At 40.5% G+C, this 21,197-nt stretch overlaps 1 protein-coding gene across 1 annotated transcript; it reads left to right on the top strand.

Annotated features, from left to right (window-relative positions):
* The first annotated feature begins 2,001 nt into the window (after positions 1-2,001).
* PTPN20 (protein tyrosine phosphatase non-receptor type 20) lies at positions 2,002-8,787 on the top strand. Its single transcript, XM_074874008.1, has 6 exons — positions 2,002-2,068; positions 3,297-3,387; positions 4,498-4,832; positions 7,328-7,543; positions 7,813-7,875; positions 8,701-8,787. Exons 1-6 carry the CDS (start codon positions 2,066-2,068, stop codon positions 8,770-8,772), a joined length of 780 nt encoding a protein of 259 aa, XP_074730109.1. The 5' UTR covers positions 2,002-2,065; the 3' UTR covers positions 8,773-8,787.
* The last annotated feature ends 12,410 nt before the right edge of the window (positions 8,788-21,197 follow it).

Genomic DNA, 21,197 nt, shown 5'->3' with positions numbered 1-21,197 from the left:
GCTGAACAAAAGAAAATGAACATTGCAATTTTGGGTCAGAAGCAAATTTGTGGGAGCTTCCCATGCATAATTAAAAATTTGAAATTTTTAGTTTGTCCCAAAATGAATAAACTAAAAGCAGATCGATTATTTTACAAGAGATAGAGTAAACAGACTGGATGTAGTAGAAGGCCTTTTTCATATATGAAAGGCAATTACAAAGAAGACTTTGAAAATTAATGGAACAAATTCCAGGAACGTACTACAAAATGTGCTTATTATTACTGGATGCAATAGGTTTTTGAAATCATCCTCCTCTCTCCCTTACTGTTCCCATATATCTCCTCAAAAATGTAAATGAAATGCTTACACAAAAACATAGAATGAAGGTCAAATTCTATCTCAAGACTTTGTTCCCAGAATCACTAGATTTCACTTCATATAATAACTTCATTAAAACCTCTAGAACTGATGTGCTTAAACACATAATGAAGCACTTTCACTGCTGAGGCGCTAAAGCCCCTGTGATACCAGAAGACAGTTTTATAGAGAGAACCTGCCTAGATGTTCCTACAGGAAAATAAGCTGCTTCTGCTCCAAACAAGATTAATTTATGAAAGGAATCATACTGAGGGTGCTGCAGTATCCCATAGATTTTCTGAAAGACAGGTCTCTCCCTGATTCTTCTTGCCCTGTGGAAGCAATGAATTGCTGATCACTCTTATCAGAAGTAAACCACAGTTATCTCCCTCACATTACCACATTGTGCTGGCTAGAGAACAGTAAATTATAACCAATCTATCCTCTACTACCTGCTCAAAGTTTGGGTTTTTTATTCCACTTGATCTGGAAGGAAAGAGAGGTGTATGGGAAATAGCGTGCTCTGTCTGGGGCGGGACATCTGTCTTCATTGGCACTCTCAACTAGTGAATAGAAACACCCTCACATCTGTGAGGGTTAGAGAACAGAAAATGTCTTAGAAGCTCAGGCCAGGCAGGTGCAAGTTGTGGCCCAGACAAAAGCATAGCAAGCACAGCACTTTTGTAACAGAGATTAGTTAGACATAGCAATGACATCTTACAACAGGAAAACAGACCATTTCTCCTTGTCTTCAGCCTATAACAAAACTGTGGAACAGATCATCAGGTTTTCATTGAGACAGCTGACATGTTATTCTTTGCCAACAGTAGCCTATGACCAAAAGGACAAATTCCGTAATTCCTCTGCCTCAAACCACTATTTTTTACCAAACAAGCTACTGTTTTAACTCTACATGATAATAAAAGTTTTTGAATTGCTTCAGTAGAGAAGTGATATTTTCAGAGATACAAATGTTTATTCATCTTCTTAATCTGTCAAGTTTTCGATCAGAACATATACTTCAGGATGAGCTAATTAGTAAAACTGAATCCTAATTTTGGTGCATCAGAGATACTTCCCATTTTGTTCCTGAAGGGGAGTGTGAGGTAAGATGAAAAGAACAGAAGATATTTTCTTACTTCAGGGAGGAAGAATCTGCAGTGATTATTCCTAGCAATGGGGTGTGGCAATACTAATTTTCAGGACAGTGTTGGAAACATGAAGATGATTGCCTGTGAAGCTGTGGCCAGAGTGTCCTATACCAATATAAACTAGTATTAAAGTTTGCAATTCTGCAAGAGCAGTTTATTTAGAACAGACTGTATTTAGAAACTGTATGAGGCAATAAGTTGCAGTAGTTGGCTCTGCTTTCAAATTACGTGCTGGTTGTATCCATGGTGCTGACTTATTCTTCTTTCTACTGTGAACAAAAGTAAGCCAAAAATACTTTTTTACATTTCACTTCCACAGCATAAGCATTTAAGTATTACTTAAGTATTGCAGCCCCCTAGTTTTTAAAGCCAAGACTTTGCACTATGAACAGTAATAATTAAAAACTCCTTTGTTTTTTTGTTGATATATAGGCAGAACCTTTGCTTCTGGAGATGAACTCAGTTAATTAACTTTAGATCATCGTTGACTGGAGTAGGTCCAAGGACTGACATCACAGGTCTTTATTCGAGGCCTTCAGTTGCAGATTGAGAATCAAGAGGTGTTAAACGAGTCTATGGTAAAGTGTGATTCCTTTTTAAGATCTGTTTAGCAGAGCTAAGAAAGTGACTTTTAGCAGCCTTCTGCATACTGTATGGGAGATTGACTTGTATATCTTTACTGACTCCACTTTTTCAGAGGATTATTCCAGCCAGAATGGGGCTTCTATTCTTCTGTTTGGGTGATGCTACAGTATTTGGATCTCCTTCCACACAGGTCAAGCTTACACTGTTCCCTGTCCAAAGATACTGCCCACACGAATGAGAAATAAATAATACACAGAAGTATAGTATCAATCCCTTTTTCCTAGACTGACTTCTTTGTATCATTCCTCAGCTCTGCTGAACATCTGCCTAAGAACTATTCTAGAAGCTGCACTAAAGCAAGAAATCCACGCTGCTAGGGATTCACTAGTGTTGAAACACTTAGTTGGTGGAAGGAAAATGTTTCACACAGTGCTCCAGTGATCTGTGGAACTCACTGTCATGAGATTCTATTAAGGTCAGGAACTTTGTGAAATTAAAAAGAAAAGGTAACGTACCTCCACAGATAAGGAAAACACATAATTACATCTGATGGCATATAAATAATGAAAAAGTGTAAAATTATGAAAGCATATCAAATCTCTTGTTTCAGGATATAAATTATCAGCAAATTCCCAAAGAACAGATTATTTCATAACTTTTCAACACAGTACTGGAATTTCCTTTAAAGGATGTACTTATCACCAGTGAAATAGACGGCTAACACTTCTTCCATAGTAATTACAGCGTTACCAGTTTCTTTCATTTGCCTTTGTATCTCTGACTTTTTGGGTACGAAATCCAACAGGCTCAAGTGTATAAGATTTGCTGACTTTCCCTGAAGGCTTAAGGGCATGTACTAATTTCCATTCATTTAATTCTGTTACTGATGTAGCTGTAGCATTCTATGAGGTGAGTCATGTGTCTGCACAGAAAACATAAAGATCTAATAGGGAAAACACTGGTTACCAAAGCCAATGGATATTTTATCTGAGTAAAAGCTGTAGTAACTGATGAAGATGTTAAAGAACTGTCACATGTATTTCAATCTATATACATTGTATAGTGCCATAATGTGATGGCTGATCATTGTGCAGTGCATACCAAAGAGGTAAGAGAATAAAGAAAAGTAAAGCAGTAAAGTACAGCAGTAAAGTTTGCTCACACCGACTCTGTAAAGGTTGTCTATAAAGAATGTGAACTGACTATTGCTCTTTGATCTAGGCTTTAGAACATGTGAAAGCAGTAGATGACTGCAGAACTAGCAAAGCAACAGAAAACCAGGATAAAAACAGATACGGAGATATTCTTCCACGTAAGCATGCACGCTAATGAGAACATATATTCAGTGAACAAAGACATCAGAAAACAGAAAAACAGTTATAACACTGACATGTAGGAAGTGCAAATCCCAACACATCCTTAGTCACAGAGAGCTCCACTAATAATGAAATGTGTTGAGATTTTTCCAAAAGAGGTAGAGTTCATGTAAGGATGTCTGTATTGCACAATGTGTAATTTTCTGAAGTATCATCTTCCACAAGACAGGGCTTGGTTTGGTAGGGGGCCAGCTGTCTTGGTGTTTCCTTCCCTCTTTCTCTGAGATATTGATCTACATTTCTGTGGGCAAGTGTAAAGCAATTCTTTAAATGTATTTAAATGTACAGATACTTCTACTGCTTGTGACATAGTGGAATTGTGAAAAGTACAGTGGAAATCATGGAGTTATGTAACCCTTGGAAAGACAAAGATTCTTTCAGAGGTATTTGAAAGCATAATATCCAAGCAGAGCTTTCAGCTGCTCAGGTCTGATCTGAGTCAGAAACAAGTTTCATTGCTGATGAAAAGTCATTTTAGAAGGAAGATTTGAGTCTAAGAGGTGAATGACTGCTAACAAGGATTTCCAAAAAATCATGTACTGCCCAATGATTCCCTGAGAGGTATCATGACAGAAGGAGAAACCTTCGGGACCCTTGATGTCTTTCTAAACTGCAGCAGCAGGACAACAACAATGCAAAATTTGTAGCACAGTTACCTCTCTGTATTAGTGATACAGTATACATTCTCAGAAGTTTCCTGTTTTATAATGCCAATATCCAGTGACAATGTTCCCATGTCATATATTAAAAACAGTGGTGGACACACTATTTTGAATCACTGCCAAACAATTCTATGGCAATTAAAAGGCTTGTCAGAGTGTTATGCAAGTATCTTAAGAGAAATAAAGGTGCAGTGAAACATACAATTTATCTGTGGGAATTCCTATTAGTAGTGTTTAATATTAGTGCTACTAGCCAAATGTATTCTAGAATCAAGAGCATACTTTGCTGCAAGAGGCTGAGGTCCCCCATCTCCTAAGTGCTAGAGATGGTAGAAATCTGTTTCAGATCTACAACTGAAATAGCAACTTTCTGTTTCTGTACAGATGATAAGACACGAGTTCCTCTGGGAAAAGACAATGGCTACATTAATGCAAGTTACATTAGAATGAAAGTTGGAGAAGAAGAACATTTCTGTATCATAACCCAGTGGCCTCTACCATCCACTATGGCTGATTTCTGGCAAATGGTCTGGGAGAGTGAATCTGATGTGATTGCCATGATGACGAAAGAAGTGGAGCTAGGGCAAGTCAAATGGCATCAGTACTGGCCTGAACCTCCCCATGACTCCATAGACCTGGCTAATTTCCATCTCAGGCTAGACAATTACCAGATTCTGGACTACTTCATAATTAGAACAATCGAAATGATCAACAAGCAGGTAAGTTGTGTAGAGTTACTACTTTCATATATAATGAAATTGATTAGATATTTTACATGAGTAAATACTAGTATTGTTTGCTTCTTCATAACACTAGGAATGTAAAAATCTGAATAACAGGCATGAAATTAGGGTTAATGAGATGCTTCTTCTTTGCTCATTGCACAAGCAATGGATCCAACATCACATACATTTGCACAAGAATATCAAAAAATTAGTTCTTCAATAGTCACACAGCTGATGTGTTCAGTGTTTTTCAGAATTACTGACTGTTCTCATCATATGGGTAAGTGCTGCCAGAGTGGATTCATATTCTGTAACGTGGCTGGAAGGAAAGAGGGGAAGAAGGTGGTGTTCATCCTAGAATTTAGAACAAATGATACTTCTTTCATTCATGAAAAGACATGAATACACATGAAACTACAAATCTAGCAGCAAATTTTTAGAAACCTAACAAATACAGAATCCAGGTGTAAGAACTTGGAAACTGGGGCAACTGTAAGTCCATCAGTCTTTCCTCAACATTAAGTAAAGTTCTGCAAAAATTTCTGTAGGACATATTTATTAATAGAATAATTAAAATATTCATACTTGTGCCAGACTAACTTGGTGCCTTTTTCCATTGTTGTGGTTCAAGCTCAGGCAACTGAGCACCACGCAGCTGGTCGCTCAGTCCTTCCCCCTCAGGGATAGGGAAGAGAAAAATAAAAGGCTTGGGAATTGAGACAAGGACAGAGAGGGATGACTCACAAATTATGGTCATGGGCAAAAGACAGACTTGATTGGGGAAGGAAAAAACCCCATCAATTTAATTTGAACACCGCCGCCACTAACTTATCAATCAGAGTAAGACACTGAGAAAATACAACCACATCTTTAAAACACCTTTCCCCCACCCCTCCCTTCTTCCCAGGCTCAGCTTTGCTCCCTATTTCTGTACCTCCTCTCCCCCAGCAGCACATGGGGACAGGGGATGGAGGTTGTGGTCAGTTCATCACCCGTTGTTTCTGCTTACCCTTCCTCCTCAGGGGGAGGACTCTTCACACGCTTGCCCTGCTCCAGCATGAGGTCCCTCTCATGGGAGACAGTCTTCCATGAACTTCTCTGACGTGATTCCATCCCACAAGGCTGCAGCTTCTCATGAACTGCTCCAGCGTGGGTCCCTCCCACGGGCTGCATTCCTCCCAGCAACATACTGCTTCAGTGGGGGCTTCCCACAGAGTCCCAGCCTCCTTTGGGCACAGCCACCTGCTTTGGCATGGGGTCCTCCATGGGCTGCAGGTGGGCATCTGCTCCACTGTATACCTCGATGGGCTGCAGGGGGACAGCCTGCCCTCTCACCACGGGCTGCAGGGGAATCACTGCTTCAGTGCACCTTCCCCCCTCCTTCTCTTCCTTTCTTCAACTGACCTCAGTGTCTGCATAGGTATCTCCCTCACAACTCTTCCTCCTCTCAAATTCCCCTTATCACAGAGGCGCAGTCACTGTTGCTAATTGGCTTAGCCTTGGCCAGAGGCGGGTCTGACTTGGAGCCAGGGGAGCTTCTAGAAGCTTCTCACAGGAGCCATGTCTGTAGCCCCTCCCCCACTACCAAAACTCCGCCACACACAAACCCAACACATCCATCAAGAAAACAATTTCTCTATATGAAGAAAACACAATTCACTTTGTGTCACTGAGTGTGAAGCATAGTAAAGCATTTGACATGAGTCTTTCCAAAAGATTATTAATATGGGAAGATGGGCCATTATATGTGATTGTTTCAGTGAACATGTTATGTTTACTATGTTTGTCTTGGACCAGTACAAAATTACTACAGAAAGCAACAGGTTTACTTCAGCAGAAATCCAGACACACATTCAAATTCTTCTGATGCTAAAAATCCAGGTAGTTCTTTTGCATTCAGCTTAATGCGTTTTGGCAAGCTGGCAACAAGAAGTCATGTCACAGGACTATTCAATTAATAATACTCTTTATTTTATCTACATTATGATTATTCCTGAACGCATTTTTTTAGTTGATTTGGTTTGTATGTTAGGGTATCCAATCACAAATTATTCTTTTATATCTGATAGCCAGAATAGCATTTATGATCTTACTATCATGGCTATCATATTATTACTCTTCTACTAGTATGGCTTAGTTCAGTTACAAAAACAATTTTTGTAAACAGTACTGGAATGTTCTAATTTAACAAATGTTTTTGTTTTTCCTTTCTAACCAACAAATAAGATAACTACATCTTTTTGGGGCAAGAGAGTAACTTCAGTGTCTCATCAAAATTCTATGAAGTAAATTACCTAGGCTGTGTCTTCTGAGTGCATTTCTGAAAACCTGAAAGAAACCTTAATAGGGTCAAGTATGAAAAGGTGAAGAATTGACAGTAGAATAGACATTGACTAACAATGAGGCTGGAGGAAAATTTATGAGTGAAATTCCTAGAAAATCAGTCTTAGGACTGATCATTTTTAACATTTCTGGTCTTTCTCTTCCAGACAGAAGAAAAGCACATTATAAGTCATTTGCAGTTTACCACTTGGCCAGACCACAATACTCCTAAACTGGCTGAGCAGCTTCTAAAATTTATTTGTTACATGAGAAAAGCTCATAGTACAGGACCTATTGTTGCTCACTGCAGCACTGGCATTGGAAGAAGCGGAGTTTTGCTGTGTGTTGAAGTTCTGCTCAGCTATATAGAAAAAGATTTATGTGTAAGTATCAAACAGATCATCATTAAGTATTACAAACTGGTATGGATGTCAACAACACGTGGGGGTATCTTAGAGCAGAATAATTCCTAGTAGAATTCATCGTAACAAAATGGAATAAACCCAGCTTTTGTTGTTTTAAATGACAAAAATAATAGCTACAAATATATTGTTTGTAAAAGAACTGAGTCACAGCTTCCCCATCTGAACATGCTTAAATCTTTCTTTATAACTTGCATGTCAACAAAATAAAAATTGTTCTCTTCTGATAGTTCAACATCAAGCAGATAGTGAGAGATTTGAGAGATCAGCATTTTGGCATGATCCAAACTAAGGTAAGTTCTCAATATTCATCTAGATTATGATTTTTAAAGGCCTCAATTAGTGGTACATATCCACATGCTTTGATAAATCTGGGGCCTAAAGCATCATTTTAGCCCTCTCCTTTGAAGAAAATAACAGCCTTCCAGGCAAGTGGTGTCTAAAAATATGAAAGGTCTGTCCCTTTCTAAGTAACTGAAATAAAAGCAAAGCACCACTACAGTAGAGATAGCAGACCCCTCCCCCGCCCTCCCCTTTTTTTTAAGCAAAAAGAAAAGCAAGAATCAACAACAAAACTGGTGAGATACCATAAACTCTACCCTGCAAAACTGCATCCTTCAGCTGAATTCTTGCTATTGCTGAGTTATCATTACCTCAGTAAACCCTTCTACTGCTGAGTTAAACTTACCCCTAAAAAGAGTTTTCATACAGGAAAAGACAAGATGTGGCTAACTCAATTTGGAACAAACAGCTGGTGGGAAAGCACGACAAAATTAGGATAAGTTCTTCCTATAGGCAAATATTTTAGCATATGCTTTGGTATATTTATCTTCAGGATAAAATGACTGAGCATGTGACTAAAATTAAGCAAAGAGATAACCTTCACTGACCTAAATGAGACTTGAGCACATACTTACAGGTACTGCATTGAATAAGCATTCATGAACTTTTACGAATGATGGAACAAAAAGAACAAGGATGCTCTTAAATATTTGTTTTAGTATCCATGTTATAAAGACACTGATGTTATAAACAGCACTTCAGCCAGTCTATCCTTCTTTGTCCGGAATTTATGTTGAATGTAACCAGGTGTTTCACACTGGTGTCTCTGCATACAGGATGACTATTTATTATGTTATGAAGTTGTGCTGGGAGTCCTTCAGAATCTTCAAGCAATGGATTCCTACTGACTGCAATATGACTCTTCCCTGTCACTATTCCCCTTGGACTCCAGGGACCACTCAGCAATTGCTTTAAAGAGATGTCAAGCCAGCACAGACAAGTGTTATATTACATACTTTGTCAGACTACTCTGATTTCTAAGGCATTTCAAAACCTTGCTTAACATGTCCTGGGTAATTCATCTAAATCTTGGCTCACAGTTTGGAGAAACAGCCAGCCAGCACTGCAACACTGCTGTGGAATTGCCACAGACAATTTACGTGTTCTGTGAATAACATATTCATTATTAGGAAAATATTTTGGGACCATGACAAGGAGATAGAAGCCTTTGGAATTAGCTTTACTTTCCAGAGGGCAACTATAAAGATCTAAGATTCTGAAGTGCTAAGGCTTGGACAATAAGCCCAAGCCAGAGTTGACCTATAGATGAATCCTGTATGTTTTATAATTGACAAGCATTGTATCAATAGGTATTGTACTAAAATTATAACAGACCACCTGTCCGGATGTAACAGGTGGGAATATTGAAACCTGAACAATAAGTCTTGAACCGAAATTGCTAACTCCGTATGTAGTCATTAGTGAGATATGTATAGAAAATGTAACTTAAACATCATAAAATATGTATCCTTCTTTGTGTGTGTAAACAAGGTAACAAGGCCACAATAACAGGGCCACAGAGACAATTGTCTGGCCCCGTGACCTGGTGTGTGACCTTGCTCATAAATCACCTAGATAAGCTGGGAAAACTCCCTTAGTTTTTTCCCTGAGCCCCGGCCAGGCTCTGGGAAAATCTAACGTGAGACTGACTTCAGATATTTCCGCTTAAAACAAAAGGTGCCAGCTATTCTGGCTTACTGATTTCAGGTATATAAGGCTGGGCCCGCTCACAGCGACTTTGGAAGCCTCACCTACGGGTGGACGCACCACGTAGGATTTCCCACTTGCCGGGAAAGGTTCTCCAAATCCTCGCTGTAACCGGGGCTCCCCAGCGACTGCGGATCTGGATGATGGTAAAGTATGCAAGTGGTGATGTATTTTTCTTAATCACTATTCTCTCTCTCAGGTAGTAATGATTTGATGCATTACCCTGTATTTTCCTATTTGTTTAAGCGCGCTACTTTGTCTTTTCTTACTGTATGTTTTCTATATTATTCTGTTATATTATTTAGTTATTTCTAGTAAATACGCCTGCTCTTTTCACTCTGGTGTCTGAGTTTAATTGATATCCCTGATCAGCAAAACAGATTCTGCTGGTGTTGGTGAAAGATTACTTGTCCCTTATTGTTGTGGCTTCTGGACTGCAAATCAGTATTTTCTACAGTAGTTATGCTTTTGTGTGGAAGGACTCAATTTGTTTACCTTTGGTTGCTTGAACAATGTAGAACCACTTCCAGTCATCACTCCAGCCCAGGAATTTATACCAGCATCACTAGACATCTTAAATCAAGAAACTGACAGAAACATAGGATGTCTTTAAACCCCAGTTGGTTCTCTTCAAAGCAGGAAAAGCATTCTAATAATTGGATCGAATATTAATTTTTCCCAGCAATATGAACAGCTGTAAATAGCATCAGTACTCTTTCATTCCGCATCCATGTAAAAAGGAATGCAATACTAAGCCAGATGAAATGACTCTGTGTCCACTGTGGCACACATATACATTTCATCTTCCCGTGCTCCTTACCATCAATTAACTATCTTGTCATTCTCATCTAGGATCTGAACCAATATATGGGAAGTCCCACTGGTTTCAGTAGGGGCTGAATCAGATCTTTAAATTAGAGTAAATAACTCTCTGTACAGTTTATTTCTTGTGTAAAAAGTGTTTCTGTTAGTGTGAATTTGAGTCGATTTGAACAGAAATCTGATGTTCAAGTTGATACGATTGCACTTGTTTCTATAGTACTACTTCTAAGTCCTTTATCTAGAAGGTGATGTATATGGAAGTGAAGTTATTAGATGTGCATTGGAAGAGTAACTTTTAAACATAGGAAATTATAACAGCATTTATTTAACTGAATTGTACATATTTTTAAAACTTCTTTGATTTCAGGAAAGGAGAAAATATTAAGAGGCATTTGAATATAAAACTGCAGTAGAAACAAGACAATAAAATAGCTGTTTATTTTCACTATGAATGAGAGATTTATGGTTCAGAAAGAATGAGGGATTAAATACACATTAAAAGTATGACTTTTAGAAAAAGCCAGTGTAATACAATTATAATTAAGGCCAAGGGCCATTTTTTCTTTATGCCCTCAGATAGTCTGCTGGAAGTTGGGAAAAGACAGAAATGAAAATTATTATGTGAGCCAGATGTTAATTTCAAACATACTGATAGAGATCCAGAGTAACGCTAAATTAGTGGAGTAATCGTGGACTTACATCGGTATAAATATAAACAGAATTAAATGTTTTGTCTTAAATTCATTGAATTTGAGCCTTCCCAAAAGCATTACTATCCATACATTCTGCATTTCCTATCTTAATGTTGCATATAATGAACTATTTGCAGTTTTGTCAAGTGTCATCAGCCAAATTTTTGTTCATAACTTTATTACCTTCATTTGGTATTTGGCCTTTCACTTTGATTTTAATTACTGCACATGTACTACTATGCAATGAATGCACTACACTGCACATGGATGCACAATTCACTTTTTGTACCACAACAACTTTAAAAAGTTTCTCAGTGAAAATATTTCTGAACTTTATGCAAAGGTGTTTTTTCTATGGTTTAGAACAAGCATTCTGGATTTAGAAGACAATCTTCATGGCATTATTTGTTCCTCCACATTTGTACATCATCTTTGCATCTGTTTGACAGAAGTGTTTGCTGTTTGACAGTTTTTCCCTTTTTACAGGATTATTAAAAAGATTTCTGAAAACACTGCATTTTATTTCAATTTCTTTTTATGAAAAAGTAGCTGTAATACTTAACTACTAACCAGTAAGAGCTCTAGGGAAAATAATCTTTTATTAATTGAGGCTTATATTTAAATTTCCTCTAAAGGCTGAGGATGGTACCTTTTGTACATTGCCCTAAAGAAGGTATTACTCTGAGACATTCTGCCATATCCCATGTTCTTATCCTTTAGGAATGTAATAATTAAATGCTTTTAACAGATAGTATGGTTATGATCCCCATAATGACATTCTCACTCAGACTGAACTTTGTTTTGGATGAGACATACACTTTTACAGAGATCTAGTCCTCTAAGGCTGCTAGCAGAGTGAGATAACACAGAACTGTCATTCCAGATGTCTTGTAATCTGTTATATAACAAAGAAACTTTCACCCACAGAAAATCTCAGAGCCTCTCAAACCAACTTTGAGCGGAGCCAGATAGATGCAATTTACCACACGCTGGGGGAAAGGCCCTCCATCTGTCACAGTCCCAGAGTGGCCCTACAGAGCAAATGTCTCAATCCACAGCCTGAAAACATTTTAAGAAAACTGCAGACTTGCATGGGTTCTGCACATGTTTGAAGCTAAAGGATGGTCACCTTGGTACTAGTACCGCTCATGATCTCCACTGCTGACAGTCAGCCTAGACAGCAGATAAGTTTTGAGAAGGGAAGGATTGAAATAATTTTTTTTTTTTTTTTTTTATGGCTTCTTCCTACAATAGACACTATGTTTGGAGAAATAAACAATGAGTCATCACCAGAAAGTGCTTAGCACATGTGGCTGCTGTATATGCTCTCTCAGAGATGCTAAGGAATCATCTGCTCTCAGCTTCCTCTTTAAAGGTAGAATTCAGGGATTCAGATTCAACTTCCAGCTCTGCTGCAGACTTCCTGAATAAGCCAAACCACTTAAAGAGGATTCTCTGCACCTCACAGATTTCTTCTTTCACACTGCACTACTGGGGTACACTCATATCCTTTATAGATGGGCCCACTAAGCTCAAAGTGTAGATAAACTGAGAACAGTTAGAAGACTGTTGTCATGGTTTGAGCTCACAGGGCAACTGAGCACCATGAAGCCGCTCATTGACCGCTTCCCCCCCAGCGCTGAGAAGGAGAAAATAAAGCAAAAGGCTTGGGAATAGAGAAAAGGACAGAGAGGGATGACTCACCAATTATGGTCACGGGCAAAAGACAGACTCATTAGGGGAAGTAAAAAAGAAAAATAAATTTGATACAGACACTAACAACAACACCATTTAACAGACAGAGTAGGTCAGTGAGAAGCATTACCACATCTTAAAAACACCTTCCCCCTGCCCGTCCCTTCTTCCTGGGCTCAGTTTTGCTCCCGATTTATCTACCTCCTCCCCCTCAGTGGTGGAGGGGGTAGGGAATGGGGGGATGCAGTCAGTCCTTCCCCTTCTGCCATCTCGGGGGAAGGACTTCTGGCATTCCTCCCCTGCTTCAGTGCAACTCTCCTCTCACAGGAGACAGTCCTCCACAAACTTTCTCCAACATGGGTCCCTCCCACGGGCTGCAGCATTTCCCTAGCTGCTCCAGCATGGCTCACCCCTGCATGTTGCAATCCTCCCAGCGCCGAACTACAACAGTGGGGGCTTCTTCTTCTCACAGAGTCTCGGCCTCCTTCAGGCGCAGTCACCTCCTCCAGTGTGGGGTCCTCCATAGGCTGCAGGTGGGCATCTGCTCCACTGTGGACCTCCACGGGTGGCAGGGGGGCGGCTCTGCTGTCTCACCACAGGCTGCAGGGAGGGGCTCTGCACTGGCACACTACCACCCCCCCTTCCTCCTCCTTTCTTCCACTGACCTCGGTGTTCACACAGATGTTCTTCTTGCAACTCTTCCTCACAACTCCAACTCCTCCTCCCAGGTTCCCCTTCTTAAATACATTATCGCAGAGGCACAGCCACCATCACTAATTGACTCGGCCTTGGCACAGAGGCAGGTCTGACTTGGAGACAGGGGAGCTTCGAGAAGCTTCTCACAGGGGCCACCACTGTAGCACCCTCCCCTGCTACCAAAAACTCCAGCCACTCACTCAAACCCAGGACAACTGTTAAGAAGCATTTAAGTATAGGGGAATCTGGCTACATCCAGCAGCTCATACACCATTTTCCCCCATACATAGCGCAAATAAGAGTCCCGCTTCTGTGTTCTTTATTCATGCAAAACTCCCATGGAGATCAAAGCTCATTGATACACATTCATTTGGGACAAGAGATAACCCACTCCTTAAAGAGCTCATACTACTTGACAAGTTAGGCTAAACTGGAAAGAAAGGAAGATCTGCTGTCCCATTTTGGTCACAGGGAAGTGAGGCAGGGGTTGGTGATTTGTCCAAGGTCTACAGAGTTTTTGGAAACTTGGGAACTAACCCAGATGATGTAAGTTCTGATTCTGCACTTACACGTGAAAGTGTCTTTCCTCAGTCAGAATATAGGATCATACTGCTCTGGCCCATTTCTGACGAGATATTATTTAGCATATAAAGTGGTCTGACTGGAACTTGTATACATCCTAACATGCAAGAGATGTATTGTGGTACAGAACCTCAGCCTGTGGTCACACTGCTTACTTCAGAAGCGGCAATGAGATCACTATTTGTATTTCTAAATCGTCTACTGCCTAGTCACCAATCAGGACAAGCTGCAGTACAAATGCAAACAAAAAGGACACATTTGTCGGAGGCAGTTCCTGCCATAAAAAGCACTCAAAACAAGTAAACATCTGCTAGTCCTCAGATTCATAATTAAGCACAAAAACTTGTCAGTGATACTCTATGTTCACAGTAGCTCTGTCCACAGAACAGCACATCTCGTCATCTTACTCTGGGGAAGTGACTGTTTTACTGCCATTGAGACTGCTGCTAAGTTTTTTACATCTACCATTTTATCTCAATTTAAAAGCAAGTATAGCAAGAACAACCATCTTATAGCTACTAAGTTACAAAATCATGTGAGTAGGGGGAAACCAGTGTTCCCATTCTTTTCTTTAACACCTTCATTGAGTTCCATGAACTCAGGACCGCTTTATGCTGATGGATCTGTGTATTCTAATACCCTATCTGCAATGGCAAGATACCTTAAAATAACTACACATCCCAAAATGGGTGCTATTTGCTACAAGAACATTGTCCGGTTTGAATAACTGACTTTTTAAAGTACCAACTTGTATTTTTACAACTTTTACTAATATAATCAGGATTCCTTCTAATTTTCTTAGAAGGCCTGAGAGATGAGTCAGTAAGTTTTCTCTGTCTTTTCGGTTGGAGTTTATGGCCTTACTGAACAACTGAATCTTCTGTGATGGAACAAATACAGTCAATGTAAATACCCTAGTATTGCAAAAGAACAGCAAATACTGCCATCTATGGGCAAATCGCTACTGCAACAGCATTAATCGCGATTGGACACTCATGCCGTTGGCACGGAATCACTCCATGAACTTTCACCGAGGTTCACGCAAAAGTGGGCTTGACAGGATGCAGTGCTCTCGCTCCAGCCTGTCAAGTGCCTGCCTGGCCAGGCAGGTTCTGCATGCTGCTGACAGTTATATAGCCACATTGCTGTTCATCCTACAGATCCTAAAATAACGATAATGAAAAACTCAGTCAGCCTCAGGAAAGGGTATCTAGAAATCTGACAGGATCTGTCCAAATGATGAGAGCCTAATTTATGAATAAACTTGATGTTGACCTTAAAGCAGGGTTGCTTTTGGAATCAAGCACTTTCTTTCTTCTTTTACTGAAAATTATGATTAATGGGAAATCCTCCTGGAGTTTTACAAGAGCTCATTTTATGAAACACTGTGAGCAGCTGAATTTAATTGGGTTGGGTTATATTTAGTGTAAAATAATCCCTGTAAACTGGTTTCTTTTGTCAAGTAAGTTACAAATTCATTTGCAGAATGCTGACTGGAGATAGCATCACATATCTCAATGTAATGATTCCAATTCTTGTACATAGAGGAATGTGTTCCACATAATGGTTAACCTTAGTAGGCCCAAGCCTGTGCTGTGCTGTGGTGCACATACAGCTTAGCCTTCAGGCCTGTGTTGTGCTGTGAATGTCTCTTAGCCGCAGAATAAACGTAGCCAGCTAACTGATAACAGAGAGCATATAGGCAGCTCCCACTTGCTACTGGCGATTATGTCACCTGCGAGTTCTTGCCTTTACCGAAAAGTGCATCAAGAAGTTCTCATGTGAATATTCTTTCTGTTGGATAGTAGAAATGCTGAATGGAGTTGTTTCCTTGTGAGAAAATAATATAATAGTTCAAATGACCAAAACGAGGTAACCCTTCCATGGACAGGGTCTGCACAGTGTGTTGTGCCCAGATCAGATGTCTGTTTGATGCTGCCAACTTGGAGTTTCTGGCATCTGAAGGCACGTAAGATTATCTATACTATCCTCTCTTCCTTTAGAAATGTTAGCACTAATAAATAGCACTTTAAATGATACTTTGCACAGTCTGAGTGACTTTCTCACTGGAATTATAACCATAGAATCATAGAATACCAGGTTGTAAGGGATCTCAAGGATCGTCTGGTCCAACCTCTCTTGGCAAAAACAAGGTCTAGACAAGATGGCCCAGCACCCTGTCCAGCTGAATCTTGAAAGTGTCCAATGCTGGGGAATCCACCACTTTCCTGGGGGGATTATTCCAGTGGCTGATTGTTCTCATTGTGAAAAACTTCCATCTTGTGTCCAATCGGAATCTCCCCAGGAGTAACTTGTACCCATTGCCCCTTGTCTTTTCCATGTGACTCCTTGTAAAATAGGAGTCTTCACCTTCTTTGTAGCCACCCTTTAAATACTGGAACATGGTGATAAGGTCTCCCCTAAGTCTTCTCAAGGCTGAACAGACCCGATTCTTCCAGCCTTTTCTCATATGCCAGGCTTCCCAGTCCTTTGAACATCCTGTGGTCCTTCTCTGGACCCTCTCCAGCCCATCCACATCTTTTTTGTATAGCAGAGGCCAAAACCAAACACAGTGTTCCAGGTGTGACCTGACAAGCGCTGAGTAGAGTGAGATAATGACTTCTTTATCCCTGCTGGTGATGCCCTTGTTGATGCAGCCCAGCATCCTGTTGGCTTTCTTTGCCACTGCAGCACACTGTTCACTCATATTGAGCTTGTTACCCACCAGGACCCCAGGTCCCTTTCCACAGAGCTGCTCCCCAGCTGGGTAGATCCCAGTCTGTGCTGCTCTCCTGGATTGTGTTTTCCCAGGTGCAAGACCTTACACTTGCCCTTGTTGGGCAAGGGTTGCTGTTAGCCCCCTCTTCCAGCCTATCCAGGTCTTCCTGCAGGGTGGCTCTCCTTTCCAAAGCGTCCACTTCCCTACTCAGTTTGGTATCATCGGCAAACTTCACCGGGGTACACTTGATCCCATCATCCAGATCACTTATGAAGATATTAAACAGCGCTGGTCCCAATATCAATCCCTGGGGGACCCCACTTGTGACAGGCTGCCAGTTTGAAAAAGAGGAACAGTGCCTCCAGGTGCAAAACACTCTGTTACTGGTGAAGGACAATGGTATTTCTCACAGTTGCTAAATCACAAAGATGGGCTCAACATGAAAATTGCCTGCCTACTGCTTGAAAAGGGGACTGAATAATATCGTAATATTGCAAAAAAATAGATGCCAGCTGAGTTCTCTATACTGAAAAGAGAACTCACCCTTGCTGTCTAAGCAGACCAAGGGTGATAGTCCACTATTAGATTGATCTTTTAAATGTCCATTAATGTGTGTGATGGAAGGGCACAGCAGTTATAGAGGTATGTGATTTGCACATAATCTTGCACTGATGTAGCTCTGTAGTTTTAGAAATAAGCTTCTGAAACCAGAATAGTGTTCTGTAGCACCATACAGGTATAATTTTTCTTGTCTTGGTCAATTACTTAATGCACACCAGGAATAACAGAACCTCATACTTCATTAATGCTTCTCCAGGCCAAACAGCATGGAACAATTAATACCAAACCACAGAACCACAAAACCACACAATAGTTGAGATTGGAAGGAACTCTGGAGAGCATCTAGTCTACATCTCCCAACTCAGAGCAGTGTCATCTAGAGCTCAGGACTGTGTTCAGTTGCATTTTGAGTGTCCCTGAGGATGCAGACTCCATGACCTGTCTAGGCAACCTGTTCTGGTGTTTGACCATCCTTAGAGTAAAGAAGTTATTTTTGATGTTTAAATGGAATTTTCTGTATTTCAATTTGTGTCCATTGCGTCTTATCCCATCACTGGATACCACTCAGAGGAGTCTGTTTCCACCTTCTTTACTTCTTTACTCCCTCCCATCTAGGAATTTGCACATCTTGATAAGATTCCCCTTGAACATTCTCTTCTCTGTGCTAAACAACCACAGCTCTCTCAGCTTCTCCTTATATGACAGGCATTCCCATTTCTTAATCATTCAGTAGCCTTAGCATGTCAATACTGATTCAGAGAGAGGATGAGATTTCATCCAACAGATGAATGTCTACCGAAATTAGGAGATACAGTTTTTTGGTGCCTACTAGCACAAGAGAGTTGCTGTTTTAATACCACTGATCAAAGCCTGAGAAACCAATATGGGAGTTTAGGGGAAGATGCAAAGTCTGGAGTATCTCTTGGATGTCAGTCTGCAAGATCTGCCAGTGATCAGCTCTACTTTTTAGGTAGTCTTAACTCTTCGGTGTCTTTCTTTGTGTAACTGAGTTCTGTACATAGCTCCCTCCCATAGGAAGTAGGTGGCTGTTCAGAATTCATTGCCCCTTCTGCACAGCACCAGATACATACGCACACCTGAGGGACAGTAAACTTTCTGAGATCCTGCTCAGAATTTTATGGCTATTTATCTCGCTCATTAAACTATTCAAAACCGAAAACCAGTTAAAATGCCCAAGAGCAGTACACCCCCAACCAGGCAACAGACACAATGGGGACTATACAGTAGCTGTCCAGCACCCCAGCTCATTACACAACCTAGCAATTAACTGAAGTTGCCTGTGCTCCCTCCCCTCCCTCCATTTGTTTTCTTGAGAGATGACAATTCCTCCTCCTCCTTCCTGTTCAAGCCTCTTGGAAAGGCACGCTAGTGATTGTAGGCTTTAATTTCCCATCACACTGCTGTTAAAAAGCTCCTATTTCCCTGACCACTTCCTTCATGATTGAAGTAGCTTTAGCCCAGGCAAAGCACCAGCTGCAGTACTTCTTGGCCCATTCAGTACACCTATCAATAGCTTCCAAAGCAGAAATGACATGCTGTGAGCTTGCTCATCCTTGGATGAGTGACAAGGACACTATAGGAAATAATGAACATTGGGGAAATGTAGCTATACCAACACTAGTATTCACAAAGCAAATCCTCACCATGAGAGCAAGGAAGCTGCTATTATTGTATGTGTAAAAGTGCAGATAAAGCAGGAACTTGGGCTACAGCATCAGGATAGAGCATGCCTGGCCTGCAGTCTTGCCGCAACCAGTAACCCAGTAACACACACACACATATATAGCACACCTATAGCAGACAGAAACTTAGCTCACACACTTTTGGAAATATTGGGTGAAACAACAGATCCAAAACTGTTGAGTCTTTTCAAGGAAATCCCAAACCTCACTCAGCTGGCTCCAGATTTTACTGGAAGTTTAGCACCATGTCTTCAAAGGAACCATCTACTGATAACACTCTCATGGTGATCAGGAAGCTGCCCCTGTTCAAGAGGCAGGAACTGAACCCTGGTCTCTCACTAAACTATCCTGCCTCCACCTCACATCTATTTTATCCACTGAAACCAGGCAAAACTTGCAGTTGTGTATTCAACAGAAACACATCTGAAATAATTGAATGACTCTTGGGGAATTTCAACTTTCTGTAGATAAAAGAAATAAAAAGTTAGTTTATTTAACTTGGAATAGCACTGCACATATTCCTCCAGAACTCCTGGGTTCTTCTCTTCATCATATCTGTAATTCATTGTAAGATAAGTTCCTTAACAGTATCATGCCTCATTTTACTTGTCTACTGTTTTTCTGTCTTAGAGGAGGTGCATGAGTCACGGATAATGCTTGAGAAGTGTCAAGGAAGTACTCAAGGAAAAGACAATACAAAGCATAAAAAATTCTTCATGCTTGCACTTTTCAGTTACTACACATTCTCCTCCACCACTGTGTGTGAGTTACAGTACATGTAGCAAGCATCTGTCTCTATTATTAGGAAATTTGTACTGCTTCATTAAGGGAAACGCTTCACATGACTGTGAGTTATTTCTGTTGCATGTGACTGTCCCCTGGAAAAAGTAGGACTCTGCTAAAGCATCATTTGAACAGTGAGTAGGAACAAAGTGGTTACTTCACAGCTATTATTATTAACTATTCTATTAGTATCACCTAACTTGAGCCACTTAGTGCAGACTAAGCATCATTTCTTTAGCTTGACAGCAATTTTAGATCAAAATATCTAAAACTGTTCCCATAATCAGAATCCGGACAAAGCCTCGGATGCCAGCAGCAGTGGGAAAACCATGCCTCTCAGCTCAATAGAAATGCTCAACTCCTTCAGAGCAACATTGCTCTAGACAACAGGCAGCTCCTTCCAGAGTACTCTATGCCAGCTCTGGCTGAGATTTTCAATCTCATGGAGATGTCTCCACCTACTCCCCTTCTCATCAACATTCACTTAGATCCCTAGCTAAGAGTGTGGGTGGCTGCTGGTTTATGTTCTTCTGCTAGACTTTGTCAGCAGCTCAAAAGGCCACGTTCAATTATCCAAGGAATCCTCCCAGGGACTTACATAACACTGGTTTGAGCTCTATCAAAGCATCTGGTGAAATTCAATTATCTCATTGGAGTTCAGAGAAGGGCACAGAAAAAGCTGGGAGCACTACCAAGTAAATATGTTAAAAATATCCATTTGATAAAACTTTTCTTCATTCCCCTTTGTCAACATTTCTCCCCTCTTAGTTGTTCAGTTAATAGGGCAACACATTTGCACATCCCACTTCTGATTTGCACCTTGCCTCCCAGTATTTTGTAAAGTCCTTGAGGAATCCAAAGTGCAGCTAGGCTACCCCCAGGTGGTCAGGACTGCACTAGTCAATGGCCTGTAGCCAGCTGAAGTGATTACACCTTGGGAAGGGAAGAGAAAATTTTATGAAAACTGCTGCTCTCTGTAGCTTAAGTCCAAGTTGCCTTAAAGTCATTACACAGATCAGCTCCCTGAGAAGTCTTCAAAAGCAATCCATATACAGTACTTGGAACAGACAATAAAGTTTCTTACCACAGTCTAGATTACCACTTAGGTTTTCTAGGACCTATAAAACACTGCTGCTGATAGATGAGTCTTGTCCTTAATCAAAGCACATTTGGTTCCATTCACTTGTCTGCTCCTTACCAATGCAAGGTTGGTAAAGTTTAATCACACTCTCACCCTTCTTTTTCCAGCATTTACACCAAAATGATCCTGTGACTAATGTGTTAGCGAGATGTGTTCTGGCTGCTCTTCTCCC

Source organism: Strix uralensis, chromosome 7 (genome assembly GCF_047716275.1).
Source record: "Strix uralensis isolate ZFMK-TIS-50842 chromosome 7, bStrUra1, whole genome shotgun sequence".
Taxonomy (NCBI): domain Eukaryota; kingdom Metazoa; phylum Chordata; class Aves; order Strigiformes; family Strigidae; genus Strix; species Strix uralensis.
The sequence above is the reverse complement of the archived record's forward strand: the minus strand, read 5'-3'. Positions and strand labels throughout refer to the sequence as shown.